Below are 15,222 nucleotides of genomic sequence, written 5' to 3' on the forward strand. Positions count from 1 at the left end.
TGAGACGAAGCAGTTTATCAGGTTATTATTGACATAATTTGTTCACGATTTGGGGGACCTTTCATAGACAACTCCCTTGAACCTTTAGAGAGTAAAAATTGCATAATTTGTCCCCTTAAATGACTCCTCATGGTCATGCTTCTCTCTTAGCAATCAAAATACATGTTCCATTCAATTTTGGTAGCTTATGTGCAACCTGCAATGCTTATCTTAAATATTTGGTTCATGAATGGCCCAAGGAAGTATGTCTTGTGCATGTGTGGAGACAAAAAACATCATTCATATCAATTAACTTGATGTCTGCACCTTGAGCAATGGATCTGATGAGTGCTATAATAGAAAATGAGCCAGATGATCTGCAACGATTAAATTAGTCCAACTCAAAAATAATGTGGAGTTTTGTGTGGCCGAACCAAGTCGATCTCAATGAAGTTAAGAAGCGAGATGAGAGATGAGTAGATCAAAAAACTTCTAAGGCCGTATGGCGCTAAAGCATAGCAATCCAAGTGGGTATCCCTCAACTCGATATCTTCCCCAAACCGATCCAAACCATCTAATCTCAACAACCTATTTTCCGACCTTAGGAAGAAGGATTTTTCCTCTAGCAAGATGAAAATGAAAATTATCATAATAATCTGCAGTATCCATACCAAATCTTGAGATAATTACAGCATAATTATAGATGGTTATAATACGATTTTGGACTATTAAAATATGATCTACAGAAGATTCGAAATCCTATAGCTATAAATAAGCTTGGAGACCTTGTGCGAAAGATAATCACTCAATCAATTGGATCAATCCCTCGATAACAACTAAATCCTAATTAGAACAATACGCTGTCTCTTTTATTCTTTTTTTTTCCCCACGTCTTTCAGTAAAAAAAATTTTTAGCCTTAAACATCGGAGATCTGACTGGAGCCAATCAGATGAGCCCTCTGATCATATTTGTTGACCAGGTCTCAGTGCACCGTTGGAACATTTACATCCCTTGCTGGGTCATTAATTACTCCTTCAACTTGTTTGGTACGATACGGTGGACATTTTACATTGTCATGATGACCCCATCGGCCGGCGTGACCTTCCCTTTCTTCGACGACTTCTTGCGTTTGATTGGATGATTTTGGCCTTTTCCCTGCCAAGATATATGCAAAGCAAGCAAAGCAATTGAAGCTCCCCACCGAGTGGACATTACTAAAGCTTACGAGCTTGATGTGCCTTTCGATGTCTATCCTTGCTGCCTTGTGGGTCTATTCAAGGTCTTCTTCGTGATCTGGTAGCTCACAATCCTTTCAGGAACTCCAATAACTGGGTAAACTTTCAAGCCTTATAGATCATGAATGCTTAGGATGCGTTTGGTTATATTTTTTAATTTTTAATTTTTTTTAATTTTTTATTAAATAAAAATAAAAAAAATAAAAAATATATTTAATAACTATATTACTATAAAGTAAAAAGTAACATTTGAAGACGACAGATGAACTCGACGAGGAAGAAAGATTCAAGAAAGAAGGGAGAAGGAGATGGAGAGGTGAAGAGCTCGATGAGAGAGAATAATTCGAGTTTTTTACTTTTTGATTTGACGTTTTAGACGTGCGAAAATAAAAAAATAGAAAATTAAGTTTTGAAAAGTAAAAAATTTTTGTTTTACATATAAAATAATTATTTTTATTTTTATTTTTTACTTTTCATAATATTATCAAATATTATTTTTTAATTTTTATTTTTTAAAAATTAAAAAATAATAAAAATATTTTTTTAATAACTAATAAACGCACCCTTAGTGTCCTGCAAAAAGTTTTCAGGTTGTGTGGATTATGGATGCAGTAATTGAGCAACTGTAGGTTAAACTCCTTGTGCCTTGGTTTCTTCGAGAGAGCTAATCTTTCGTGGAATGCTTTAAGAGCTTAGAAAATATATGAAGGAAATTTTTTTTTTTTTTTTGGTGTACTCTGGAAGGTGGCGCTTTGTCCCAATAGGATAAGAATACGGTTAATTCATCAATGGACATTTAAATTTCTACAATGCAAAAATGACACAATAAAGTAGATAGCTTATATATAGTCACAAATGATTTAAGGCACGGTAAAATATATTTCAAAATTTTGTTTATCCTTGAGCTTAACGATATTCCAGTAAATGATAGTAAAATTGAATGTACACATAATGTTAATTTATTTGAAAATTTGTGTGGCTTCTTGAGCAATTTTTCACCTTCTTAGATTGGCTAAATTTTATTTGTCACCCAAATTGCAGACATCTTATCCAATATTATTGTGGTCTTTTAGAGTCTTTTTCCCTTTTTTTTGGAGAAAAGACAAGCAAGGGCCTAATAGGGAAATGAAAAGAAAAGAAGAAATTAAAAAAGAAAAAAAAGAAAGGGGAGGAGGGGAATTAAACAAAAACAATATGTTATCAACGGATTTTTTTTCTTTTTAAACTGAGAAATAACTTTCTGCTGCTTCTTATTTGGGGTAATATTGGTCCGGGATGCATTTAATCTTGGATATGTGTTTCTTGATTATTTATTTCTAGATCATATAATTTATCACTTTCTCAAATTAATTATTTATTTTCTTAATAAATAAATAAAAAATAATTTTAAAATTAATATTGATAGATATTATATATCATCAATAACGGAAAAACTTTTTTCACACAACATCCAGACATTGTAAACAATAAATTCATGAAATTCAAAGTGGTTAATCTATGACAAAATAATAGTTTATTCATCTAAATTTCTAGTACCAATCTAAAATCTTGGCTACATATAATGGTAGTGGAATGAATAATGAATAATTATCAATAATTTGCTAAATTTTAACTTAATTCAGATGAATGGATTTTAATTGTAAGAGTATAATTGTCAATTTTATGAGCCACAATATAATGCTTAGTGGTAAAGCCATGGCAAAATAACGTTCATCCAAATTTCTAGTATCAATTCATATTCTCGGCTACATATATAAGTAGGTTTTAATTATAAGAGTATAATAATATAATGCTTTAATAACATAATTTAATTCACATAAGTGGGTTTCAATTTAATCCTTTAATAACATAATACTTTTCATTCTCTCTCTGTTTTTAATGAGTTCTTTTAAAATACTTTTAATACTTTAAGAATATAATATTTTTTACATATTTTTTTATTTTCACGTAGCATATTGAAGTTTGATTTTGATCTAAATGGTATTCATAGATGATAATTTATTGCTTACTTGGATAGCTTAAATTACTAATCTACGTTCTCTCAATTTCTACTTTATATATATATATATATATATATATATATATATATATATATTAGATTATCTAACAAGATTTATTTTATTTTCTATTAGAATATAATTTGTATATGTACAAATTTAACCTATAGAAATTATCATATTATAAGTATGGTTACTGCTGAATTATTATTGTACTCTCTTTGAGTACTCGAAGAACATAGACAAGTAATCGATAAGATGATGCAGTATAATTTACATTGATACTTCAGTTATCAATCTTGAGCAAGGATCTTTAAATAAGAAATCCTTGTTGTTGCAACACGATATGTTTGTCTATTTAGCTTTTAAGTCATAAGTGGAAGAAGGATTGGATCCCTTTTCTAGAAGAGATCAAGATTCAAAGTTCCTCCATGTGGGGTTCATATTTGTTATCCAACCAAAAGAAGGAAAATAGCAATGAAAAGAAAGGAGTCGATAGGTCAATAAGGTGGAATTCTGACCTTGTAAACCCACAATCCAGGTCCCCCACAGCACACATTCACAATAAAAACTCTCCTCGAATCTTTTGCCTTGTTCTTTGCTTGGCCTCAAAGGAAGAGCAACACACGCCCGTGACAACCGCTTGCAAACTACGCAAAAGAGGCCTCTTTCCGTCGATCCCCTCTATGTACCTTAACCCGCAAGTCACTGCTACAAAAGTTAAACGCTTGCAAAGCGAAATGACCTTTCCGCCCCTTACGTGGCCAACCCAAATCTCTCTCATGCACATCTTAAATGGCCCAAAATATCCTCATCTAATCCATGGCTTAGGTTCTACCAAAAAAAAAAAAAATCCATGGCTTAGGTTACAAGTTCCAAAAATTTATTTATACTTTAAGTGGCAATATGTGAATCGATAAAGTCAAATATTTTCTGAAGTCATTAGATATTTTCTCGTCTAATTAATCGTTGAATTTAATATAAAAAGTGGGAAAAGAAAAGACTTGCACGACATTTGAACATGATATTTCTATTCTAGCTTCTCACTGAAGCTGGCCCCAAAGGTCATTAATTTCTTACCAAAAAAAAAAGGTCATTAATTAAAGATAGCTTAACATCCAAGAAAGGTCGATATGGTCAAATTAAGACGCTCTTGTCCTACACCGTAAACTATAATAGACCAATGGACTGCGGCAAAATTCAAACTTGGTCCTCTTAATAGCCGTTTACTTTGAATGCTTCCCTTGTTCTTTTAACACCACCCCTTCTTCCTCCCTTGTTCAATAATGAAGCTGACAAACCCTGGCTTCTCGATCCCTATAGCGAGAAAGGAAGCCTCTCCAATAGCAGACCTCACGGCCAGAATAGTTGATTCCAACGGGAACGAGCTGGCTTCGAAGAAAAGCTCCCCTAGTGGCATCGAGAATTGCCAACCCGGCGCATCTTCGCTCCAAAGGTCAAATTTTTCACCTGATCCCTCCTCTTGCACTGGTCTGAATCAAGATTTCAAGAACTTCAGGAAGAGCAGCACTCCTTCCAGGTTCCTCTTCTTCTGCGACGACTCATGGACCGACTTCCCTTACGAAGTGTTCAATATTTTGAGAGCTGGTTTCGTCGCCGGCACGGCCATTTTAGAGGTCACTGTTGATAATTGTTCATATATTTTTGACTTCCAACGTATGATTCAGATTGATATGCGAACAGGAATTTCAAATTCTATTGCTTGGATTGATATCAACGGGCAATGCTTTTTCCCAAGAGTAGTCGTGGATAGGCAGAGAAATATAATAATCGATAAGCGACCATCAGATTGTAATAACTCTCTTAAGAGAAAGAGAGATGAGTTTGAGATGATCGAAGAACACTCCGACGAGAGTCCTGAGCCCTCCAACGCTGCAACTTTCGACAGGCCGAGATGGACGGGAGTTGAAGTGCTGGGAGATGGAGATAGATATTACAAGGTGGTGGAGAAGTTATTTCTGGATGGAATGAGAAAATTTGCTCCAGAGACGGTCATCACTTCGATCCACAAATGCTTGCATTCCAGCCCCTCAGGGAATTCCAGACTTAAAGCTTTTCAGATACAGATGCAGATGACGAAGGCCAATCGGGGCGATGACAATGTGAAATTTGGTTGGTATGGAACGTCGGCAAGGGATGTCGCCGCCGTCATTTCTCATGGTTTCGGGCAGCCTAACAACAGCACCTTAGGTTCTGATGCTTGTGGTGTTGGCATCCACCTCTCCCCACCACATTCTCCATTCGCAAGGTAATCTAAATCTCAGTCTCATGCTTATGTTTGTCTTTTATCATCAAAGTTCCATGGCATATCTACTAAAGAGGTTATTCTTTTTTAAATGGTTGCAGTTCTTTGTTGTCTGAAGTGGATGCTAATGGCGAGAGGCACGTAATATTATGCCGGGTGATCATGGGAAGGTCTGAGAAAGTTGAGGCAGGCTCCCTCCAGTTTCATCCTAGCAGCGAGGACTTCGACAGTGGCGTCGATGATCTCGAGAACCCGAAATGGTATATTCTGTGGAGTACTTGCATGAATACTCGCATTCTTCCTGAGTATGTTGTGAGTTTCAAATCCTCGAAGCAATCTCAAGGTATTGGCCTATCCATCTTTTCTTGTGATCACCCTCTTTTCCTTTATTTTCTGGCCCTTTTTGACATGACTGGTGGAAGCTCATGGAGTTTGTCTGATCTACTCAGATCCAGGGAGAATCATGAATCCATCAAAGAAACCTTCTTTAACAAGTCTGTCGTTCCAAAAACTATTTGCAGATATGGGAAGATCTCTTTCATCCTCACAAAGACAAGATATAGAGATATCCTATGATCATTACAAGGTAAATACTTACCGCAAGCTTCCCATGAAACATATATTATATCGGTCTTGAATTCCAATATGGTCTTAGTTACTTGGTCTATTGCTTTGCTTGGTTTTGATATATGATTAAGAGTTCACTCTTAAATGAATTAAATTTGCTTGTTGTATGATTGGAAAAAAAAAAAAATGGATATCAGTTTATATGCATGTATGCATATATGTATATATGTATATCTATACTTTAATTAAGTTCATAGAAAATTTATCAATAAAATGATATTTGGATTCATCAAGATTTGCAGAAATATTTTGAGAAAAAGAAAGACATCAGGGAGAGAGATTTAGCACGTTCAGAACTTTAACAAATAACCTTTTTTTGGTAATATTCTTTAATCATTTTCACTATACAGAACTGTATTATGAAATGATTTGGTTTCTCTTAATTTCTAGTTCACATATAGTTTAAAGAATTAGGTAATTGCGATCCTTGCTGAATTCCAAACCGTTATCAAATCAAAATGAGATCAGATTGTCCAAACCGATGCATCTTTTTTTTTTTTTATTCAGGCAGGAAAGATGAGCAAAGACACCTTTATCAAGCACCTGAGGTCCACCGCTGGTGACAAGCTATTAGCTTCCATAATCAGAAGAATCCGAGGATACTGATGAAAAGAGAGTCTCTGGCATCAAGTAGAAGTTTGTTGTTGGTTTCTCTTTGCAAAAGAGAACATAATTGTGATTTTGATCAGACCATCGCCAACCATCTGATATGTCTAATGACCGACATTTCATGCCTCAAACTGCAACATAGTTTCTGTCCTGTTACAGCTGATATATTATCTGTGGCAATCTTAATTTTCTGCCTTTTACTTTGGTGGGTCAAACATCCACTAGAACACGAGTTAACGCTTGTAATTATTCAAAAACAATCTGTTTTAAATTGCAGAAGAACTTTAGAGCCCGGACTTGTTAACAAAAAAGATCAAGTGGGCCACTTGCAAGAAGCATCGATCATGAGCAGTAACAACAAGTTCCAGTCTATAGCTAGAATATTCAAATTTACAAACAGTGAAAGAATATTACAGGCCTATTTGAAGAATTTTGTTTGACATTTTCGAAGCATATTAATGCACTTTCAGTTCACATGTGGAGCCACTTGAGATAGACTTTCGTCTTCCAGAAGTGTATATGGATCTATATACGGTGGTGATACTGGCATCTTGCTGGCATCGTGCACAAAACTTGGCCCAAAGTACTGCAAATCATACAAAAATAAGTTCTACGTTGCTGGAAAAAACTAGATTGGGAGGCAAGCAACCTGTAAACCATCAATTCTGAGTAATATTTTACAAACTAAGTTGCTAAGAAAGCATTTCAACAAACCATTTCTGCATAAAAGTTCCCTTGGTCACTCCTACAGAGAATTACTAGTTCATAAATTTTGTGTTTGAATTAAGGTTTTAAATTCCATGGGAGGAGGGTGCATGTCCTGGTTTTTCCATGAAATGGGACGTCCCATCCTGATGTCGATCCTAGTCAGACATCTCGATAGATATCTTCAGTGTATCACCCCTTCTTCTTTCTTTCCTTTTTTTTTTCTTTCTTTCTTTTCTTCTTTCCTTCCTTTATTCCTTTTTCTTCTACCATCCTTTCTTTCTCTTCTTTTCTCTCTATTTTTTATTTATTCCTTTATTTCTTTTTCTCTTTTCTTTCATCATTTTTATTTTTCTTCTTCTTCTTTCCTTTCCTTTCACTTGTTTCTTTTTTCCCCTTTTTTTTCTTTCCTTCCTCTTCCTTCTTCTCTCCCCATATGAATGAATTTTAGAGTCCCAACCCCATTCCGGTCCAATTTTCTCACACTTTCGAACTGGACCGGGACACCTCTTGTCCCAACTTGAATCTTGGTTTGAAAGACATCAATCAAGGCCACAATACAAAACAAGTCTTTAGCTAACTTGGTTTTATGAATAAATTCTTCTTTGCAACTTGTTCTTATAAAGCTAAGGGTGATTTTATAAGCATAACCAAATAACCTCAACTTCTCTGATAATATCCTCAGTTTCTTATAAGCATTCACAGGATGGTGTGGTGTACTTTTTTTCAGACATGAACTTAATGCAAGAAATATGTAGAGTTACCCTCGACAAAAGTATGCCTTGCATCCTAAGGACTTGAAAGTTAGAATGCAGTCTTTGCTACTTGTCTATCCTAAGTAATAGCTACAGAACATTTTCCACCTTCTTCCCGCCACAGTACATTCTGCACTAGAAAACTTTTCCATATTTATATGCTAATCCGCATAAGCATCTAAGGTAATGAAGCCTTAAAGAGCAGATTCTAATCATTGGAATGTTTCCATATCACAAATTTAAGACTAACAAAACACGATTTCATGAATCATGTTTGTCATTGTTCACTTGATGTTCGTCCTATTCCTTGCATTCAATGTGCTTTAAGGCCACATTCTTCCACCTATAAACTCTCTTACATTTACATTCTCTTTTGCCTAGATCATCAAACTTCCACACTCTGACTTTCCACTATGCAGTTATCATCATGGACGCTGAGTTGATGCAGACTTGAAATGACTTTTAGGGATCAGGCACCCTCTTGTTGGGGTTCCCTTACATGACTGAGCAAGCCAACTGCTTAAGATGAGTAGAATGTATTATAATCATATTACATCCAACCCCTGTATCTTCCATTCTCACTCCCATGTATCCTGATTGGACAAGTAGCAATATAAACATAGAAATACGGTTGGAGAAGAGAATGAGATGTCGGAGTAAGAAAAAGAGTACATCACCTTTCAGTAGTTCAGTCATCATATAGTTATAAGATGTCTGCACATGTGCACATAGCTAAAAAAGCTTGTGTGTTGCTTGTGCGCTGGATATAGAATTTACTGCAGACTTTACCATATGTGACACCACCTCCTTCACGATGTTATTTTTATGATTTTGGAAGACTTTTTGCCACACGCTTTAGGATGTGTGACACTATGTTTCATGGGATTATGTGTTTCAAAGACCCCCGTAACTCATTTGAACTAAGATAAACCACAATGTTTTGCATTATATTGCTTCTTTTGAATGAATTCGAAGAAAAATTTAGAACATAAAACAACAACTGGAAGAAGGGAAGGATTAAAAGCTTACATAGTAAAGTGCTGCAAAAAGTGTGATAGTAATCAGAATCAGAGGCTGAAAACCCAAAAAGAACGTGCCTCCAATACTTAGAAGCAGTTTTGCCCGTGGAATCAAACCCTGCATCAAGAAGAACCGCGCATTAAAATCTCCCATGCTTATGAGGGGAGGCAAGCAAATCAGGGCTAGCCAAACTGCATAGTACAAACCAAATTATGCTAATACGGTCAACAAAATCAAGAGGTTTTAATATGGGTTGCAGAGGCACTAATAATACATAAGAGGATGTTGATTGCCATGATAGTTAACAATCAACAACAACATCATAGTCAGCCAAGACGCCCAAGAAGGCATACATGTTGTCAAAATAATACATATGAATAGCACATAAATATATAACTATGAAGTAAATTACCAAAATCAAAAAAAAAAAAGAAAAACCTCACTCTATCATTGATCCGATTGAGGAAAAGGAAGAAATTCCTTCAATCTGCTCAAATCGAATCTCTTTAAAAGAAATCTAAAAAATAGAAAAATTGATAAAAGTAAGGTCTAGGTCCCCCTTTTCATCAACATAATAAAATTGAGTTACAAAATACTATTTATCAATTGAAGTCAAATTCCTCTTCTAGTTACAAAAATTGACAGCTTTCCCAAAATAAATATGACTAGTGAAAAAAAAAACTAAAATTTTATATGAGATAGATCCCAACTTCTATATCAAACTTTCTTTTCGGCCGCTTCGTCTAATTCTTTCCAAATTGTGAGATATGCCTAGTCAACATCTTTTCTTAAAAGAAAATTTTTGCATTGATTGGCCCATTTTGTGCCACAATTGATGGAACTTGGTCTTGATCGCTCGGTGCACTGCACCCTTTTAGGATCGTGCCATACCTTAGTATTTGAAAAATTACCTAATTTGAGGGAAAAAAAAGAGAACCTCATCAATTAGACATGTTACAAGCAATTTTGGGTTTTCAAAAGTTTGGCAGGTGATTCAGCTTTTCAATATGATAGATCTCACTCCTGAACCCCATCTAATTCTTTTCCATAATGTCCAGAGTGATCTACATCGAGTTTGATGATCCTCCGGGATCAGTTAGTTTGAAATAAATTTTTTGAATCCTTAATCAAATTCCTTTCTTAAAGCTTCAACTATGTTATGTAAGCCCTCCATATATCCTTCCATAGTTCCATACTCCTCAAAATAAGTCCAATCAACCTTTGTATCAAAACCTCATTAATCTTTATTAAGATGCCCAAATCATATTTCTTTTGAAAAAATTGCCCATACCATGTATATGAATTTAAATTATATAGTGTCAATTACTTGACCTTTTCTAAAGGTCTAGATTTATGCATGCTATTCCCCCTTCCAAATAGATAGTATCTAATGTTTAAAATCGAATGTCTTTTAACTTACACATTCCAGAACTCATATCCAAATGATTTTTAATTTGGCCAACTTGTTTGGCAAGTAACATAGTTTATTAAAGTAAGAAGGTAAGGAGGTCGATAACTACAAGTCCATTCTTAGACCATGTCTCATTAGTACAATGTTTTGAACAACGGTTAAGACATTTGGTAATGCACAAGTCATCTATGCACCTGAAAGATTACATGAATTTATAGTGCCTTGGTTCAGAAACTTGCAAGTAGCATGACCAAACACAAATTTCCAAAGAATAAGGAAAATAAGTTATCCCAGCCACTATGATATACGTATTGCAAAAGAAGACAAATATAACAAATCAGGTTGATAACTTGCCCAATCATAAAATTGTACAAAGTACAAATTAGAAGTAGATACCTTATTTAGGATATAATAATATAGTTTGACAAGTATTCCAACAATTAACATACTTAGGACTCAAGGCTGTCTTATGACCTCATCCTTGATGTAATGGGTGGTCAGGTCCATCTTCTCTCAAATAAGGCGTATGTCCTCCGATAAACTAATGGGAGGTCAGGTCCATCATCTCAGCTATGGTTGTTACCTTTGATTCTGACTAGTTACTATTAATGATCATCTTGTCAACTTGCATACATCTCTCTTTCCTTAGAGAAGCTCAAGTCCATCTATTCAAGGTTGAATTATGAATCAAAGTATGACTTGTCTGGTTTTCAAGAGCTACAAAAAGCTCTTAACCTATATTCCACCTGCTACACATTTAATTCTTAATTAAGACAACTTTGGACAAGAGAGGCGCTATTCCCATACTTAAAAGACAATATGGAGGTAAGGTAAATCCCCATTACAGTTGAAATATTTCAACTCAGGCAACCAAAAAGCTGCCCTCTAAACCTCAAAATAGTGTCCATAAAGAAGGATGAGTTATAATATCACTGACCATTAACAAGCAAGCAATATGATCAAACTACAATTCACAATTTTTGCATGTGTCAGTATTGTTGAATGCTTAGCCATAAACTTGTTGCATTGAAAAACAAAAATTCCTCAACTGACTTTGGAAGTGCATTGATTGACAACAATTTGATGTTTGTTGGTCAATAATACCATATCAGGGTCATATTTTAGTATGCACAAAAATAGTTCCCTATTGTTATTTATGTATTAACTGTGCATTTTCTTAAAAATCTTTTACAGAATCTTCCTTGACTGATGATTTAATCTTTGTCGTACAAACATGCTGTGCCACCCGAATGAACACCTGTCACTCCTTGCCTATTGTTTGATAGAAATGCTCCTTGAGCATGGAGACACTTGAAGATACAGCACAGGAAAAGAAAACAGAAAAAGAAAACTGTTTTCTACCCAATAAAGACAGATTTTTCTCTTAAATAAGAATAAGATAACTTTGTGGAACAATCATCTTCCATATCGAGAAGACGTAAAAAAGAGACGAAATGACAATAGGATAAAACCAAGCCCAAATAATCTCAAAAATATATTCTATTAGATGTTACTTTCTCTGTTAGTGGTATGCATACAAAAGCATCCTCCTAAGATAGAGAGAATATCTCCTTTCGTGACTCTCACACAACCCCCATCCTATGTTTCCAAGGAAAGCAACCTATTCTGGTGGTCCCACGAATAAGAAAGCCCCTCCCCCTCACCCCAGAATGCCTACTGGTGAACAGGATTGATTATTCCCATCTTTCTATTGGTGGATAGCAATGACCTCTTCCATCTTTTCAGTCCTTTGAAATGATTCTTCACTTCTATATGAAGCTATTCTCTAATCTTTTCCACCATATTCCTCATGTTAACTATTGCAGCTGGACTACTCTTATTTTCCAGTCTCACATGTTCCCCTCTGTCTTCTTGACTCTGTTTTCTTATTGCTTGTATCTATCTTCTCTTAATCATCCCCCCCCCCCCCCCCCACCCCCCCCTTTCAGTCCCATTACTTGGTCCAAATGGCATCCCTCCAAATTTTTTTCCTCATGACAACCCGTCCTAATCTATCTTAACTTCTCCTCGTTAGTCATCCATGAACACAAACCCAAGTCATGAATTATATTTTGAAGACACTTAACATGAAATCCACTTTCAAAGAACAAGAATTCGATCATTTGTCTTCTTTACTCTGTTTTCTAATTGCTTGTATCTATCTTCTCTTAATCATCCTCCCCAATTTCTCTCCCATTACTTGCTAAAAATGGCATCCCCCCAAATTTTTCCCTCATGACGAGCTGTCCTATGCTATCTTAACTTCTGCTCATTAGTAATCCATCAACAAAAACACAAGTCATGAATTATATTTTGAAGACACTTAACATGAAATCCACATTAAAAGAACAACAATTCGTTAATTAATTTTCATCACAACAGAATCAAATGTGCTAAAAATCACATTATTCATCAACCCATGGTGGCAAAAAAATGACCTTTTTTATATTAATTCTGGTTTTCAATCGATAGAATGATATATCAGCCCAATCCTGCTGGACTCCCCAAACAGGCCCTAAATTGGGATGGCGGAGGGAAAATGGGGAGCAGATGATGGGTACCGACCTTAATGCCCTCGCTGTTCAACGCCATGGAACGCTTCCTCTGGTCTGATATCTCTTTCTCGAACTCCACCGATGCCACCCCGTTCCTCTTCATCTGACCCCTGCTCCTCCCGCTGGCGCCACTCTCCTCCTCCCCCAATTCGTACGAAGACTCCCTGTTGCTCTCCTCCAACAACGACGTTGGCGTCATCCCTCTCCTCCTCAGCTCCTTCATGAAAAGAGACTCCGGCGGCTCCTCCCCTGGATCCAGACTCCAAAAAAAACCCAATAAAAACCAAGCAAAACGATCCAACTTTCGATCAAATAGACACCGAATTCGTGGAGGAGGCGTGCTACCATTAGAGTCGCTGTCGTTCTCCTGGAGGCGACAGCGGAGGGTAAGGGCACCGTGGCCGGAAAGGCGGCAGGGCACGCGGCCGGTCCGGAGGGCGATGGCCGGCGAGAGGCCAGGTCCGGCGAGCTGGAAGCAAGCCATGGCTGCCAATTTTGGGAAACGGGAACCTAAGGTTTCTCTCGAGGGTGCGAGAAAGAGCGCGGATGGTCGGCGGGGGATGGGATGCGGTCACCACGGCGGTTACGGTGACCGTACGGACGGTGCAGACGGCGAGTAATAATGACAGATGAGGAACCACGGGGACCGTCGGATTTATGGATTTTGTACTCAAACGAATCACTTAGTTTGTTTTGCGGCTTCTTTTCTTTTGCGCGCCGTAGCTGCGTGCGGCCGTGGAGACGCCAGGTTACGTGCATGGTGCGCTTGCGTCCACGTGTAACTTTCACGTGGTGGTCGATGCGTTGGATTGTGGGACTATATGGCCCAAGAATGCCCTGGCAATGCTAAAATCCTCGATCACTTCATTATCGAACGGGGGCCTACTAGATTCTTCGTTCCACTTCCATTTGCGACCAAAATGTGTGGAATTGAGAGCACCGTCGAAGATAGCAGTTTACGGGAATCCTAAGCTGGAGACGTCTCTCTCTCCATCCATATATATATATATTAGAGAGAGAGAGAGAGAGAGAGAGAGAGAGAGAGAGAGATTATGGATCAATTATAGAGATGAGATCTGTTAGGCCTTGTATTTTTTAAATATTTATTCAAATTCGACACATATTAGGGCCTTTCGGTTGGAGAAAGTAAAAAAAATAATAAAGATCTCTTTTTTTTTTTCTTATAGAATTTAGATCAAGTAAGATTTGATTAATATAAAATCATACTTAAATGGATAAATCAATTCATAAATTCTATAAAATTTTTAATCTAGTATTATATGAATAGTCAAATATATGCTAAATAATATTTTCATCCTGTCTTGATGTCTTTTCTCTTTTTCATTTTCTCAATCATATTGATATTGTATTAATGAAAAAGATTTTATCATATTAGCTGCTAGATATTTGATTTGTATGGTTTTATTTCACTAGCAAAATTTCTGTCACAGTTAATAGTCCTGTAATCACAGAGAAGAGTCTATAATAATGTGCCTCCATGGTGACGCCGAGAGAAATTTTATTGTATCACTATAGAATTAGACTATTTTGATGTGTAAGATTTGTACTTTGTGCTCCTTAGTCATGAAAGAATGTGCCCTAATTTAAATTTATGTCGGATGAAGAGATACTCCAAGAGGCTATTTGTTTCACTAGTGTTAGTAAACAATACTGATAAAAAATTAAAATGAATGAGTTTTACAAATGTGGTTTTTTAGCTGCTTTTCTTTAGATGATAATTTTTTTTAGCTAAAATGATAATTTTTTTACTGCTTTTCAAAAATTCTGTTTTACAAAAAATAAGTTATAAATATGTCGTACGCAGGATAGGTTTTTTTTTTTTTTTTTTACAAAACTTATTCTACAGAAAATAATATTTCATAATTATGTGTTAAAGAAAACCCATAAATAGTTGTTTCCTACACTTCCATGTGATGTGCATACTATATCACCATCACTGCCGTGACCACATCAAACCTAATAACAATTTTAACAGTCTATCCATCGAGTACCAGTTGCTTAGGCTAAGTGCAATGGATAGCAACTGTCACACAAAATTTTC

The 15,222-nt window shown here is 36.0% G+C and overlaps 2 protein-coding genes across 3 annotated transcripts; one reads left to right on the forward strand and one right to left on the reverse strand.

Annotated features, from left to right (window-relative positions):
• Positions 1-4,417: 4,417 nt before the first annotated feature.
• On the forward strand, positions 4,418-6,910 carry LOC105058172 (probable inactive poly [ADP-ribose] polymerase SRO3). 2 transcript variants are annotated; one of them, XM_010941011.4, is made up of 4 exons: positions 4,418-5,481; positions 5,580-5,821; positions 5,928-6,064; positions 6,613-6,910. In XM_010941011.4, exons 1-4 carry the CDS (start codon positions 4,499-4,501, stop codon positions 6,709-6,711), a joined length of 1,461 nt encoding a protein of 486 aa, XP_010939313.1. In that variant the 5' UTR covers positions 4,418-4,498; the 3' UTR covers positions 6,712-6,910. The 2 variants fall into 2 exon arrangements, with proteins under 2 accessions (XP_010939313.1, XP_010939314.1); XM_010941012.4 differs by having other exon boundaries at positions 6,000-6,064.
• Positions 6,911-7,059: 149 nt separating this feature from the next.
• On the reverse strand, positions 7,060-13,836 carry LOC105058174 (uncharacterized). Its single transcript, XM_010941013.4, has 4 exons — positions 13,506-13,836; positions 13,171-13,409; positions 9,204-9,311; positions 7,060-7,300 (listed from the first exon to the last, which is right to left on the reverse strand). Exons 1-4 carry the CDS (start codon positions 13,642-13,644, stop codon positions 7,181-7,183), a joined length of 606 nt encoding a protein of 201 aa, XP_010939315.1. The 5' UTR covers positions 13,645-13,836; the 3' UTR covers positions 7,060-7,180.
• Positions 13,837-15,222: the final 1,386 nt, after the last annotated feature.

Source organism: Elaeis guineensis, chromosome 15 (assembly GCF_000442705.2).
Source record: "Elaeis guineensis isolate ETL-2024a chromosome 15, EG11, whole genome shotgun sequence".
NCBI lineage: Eukaryota > Viridiplantae > Streptophyta > Magnoliopsida > Arecales > Arecaceae > Elaeis > Elaeis guineensis.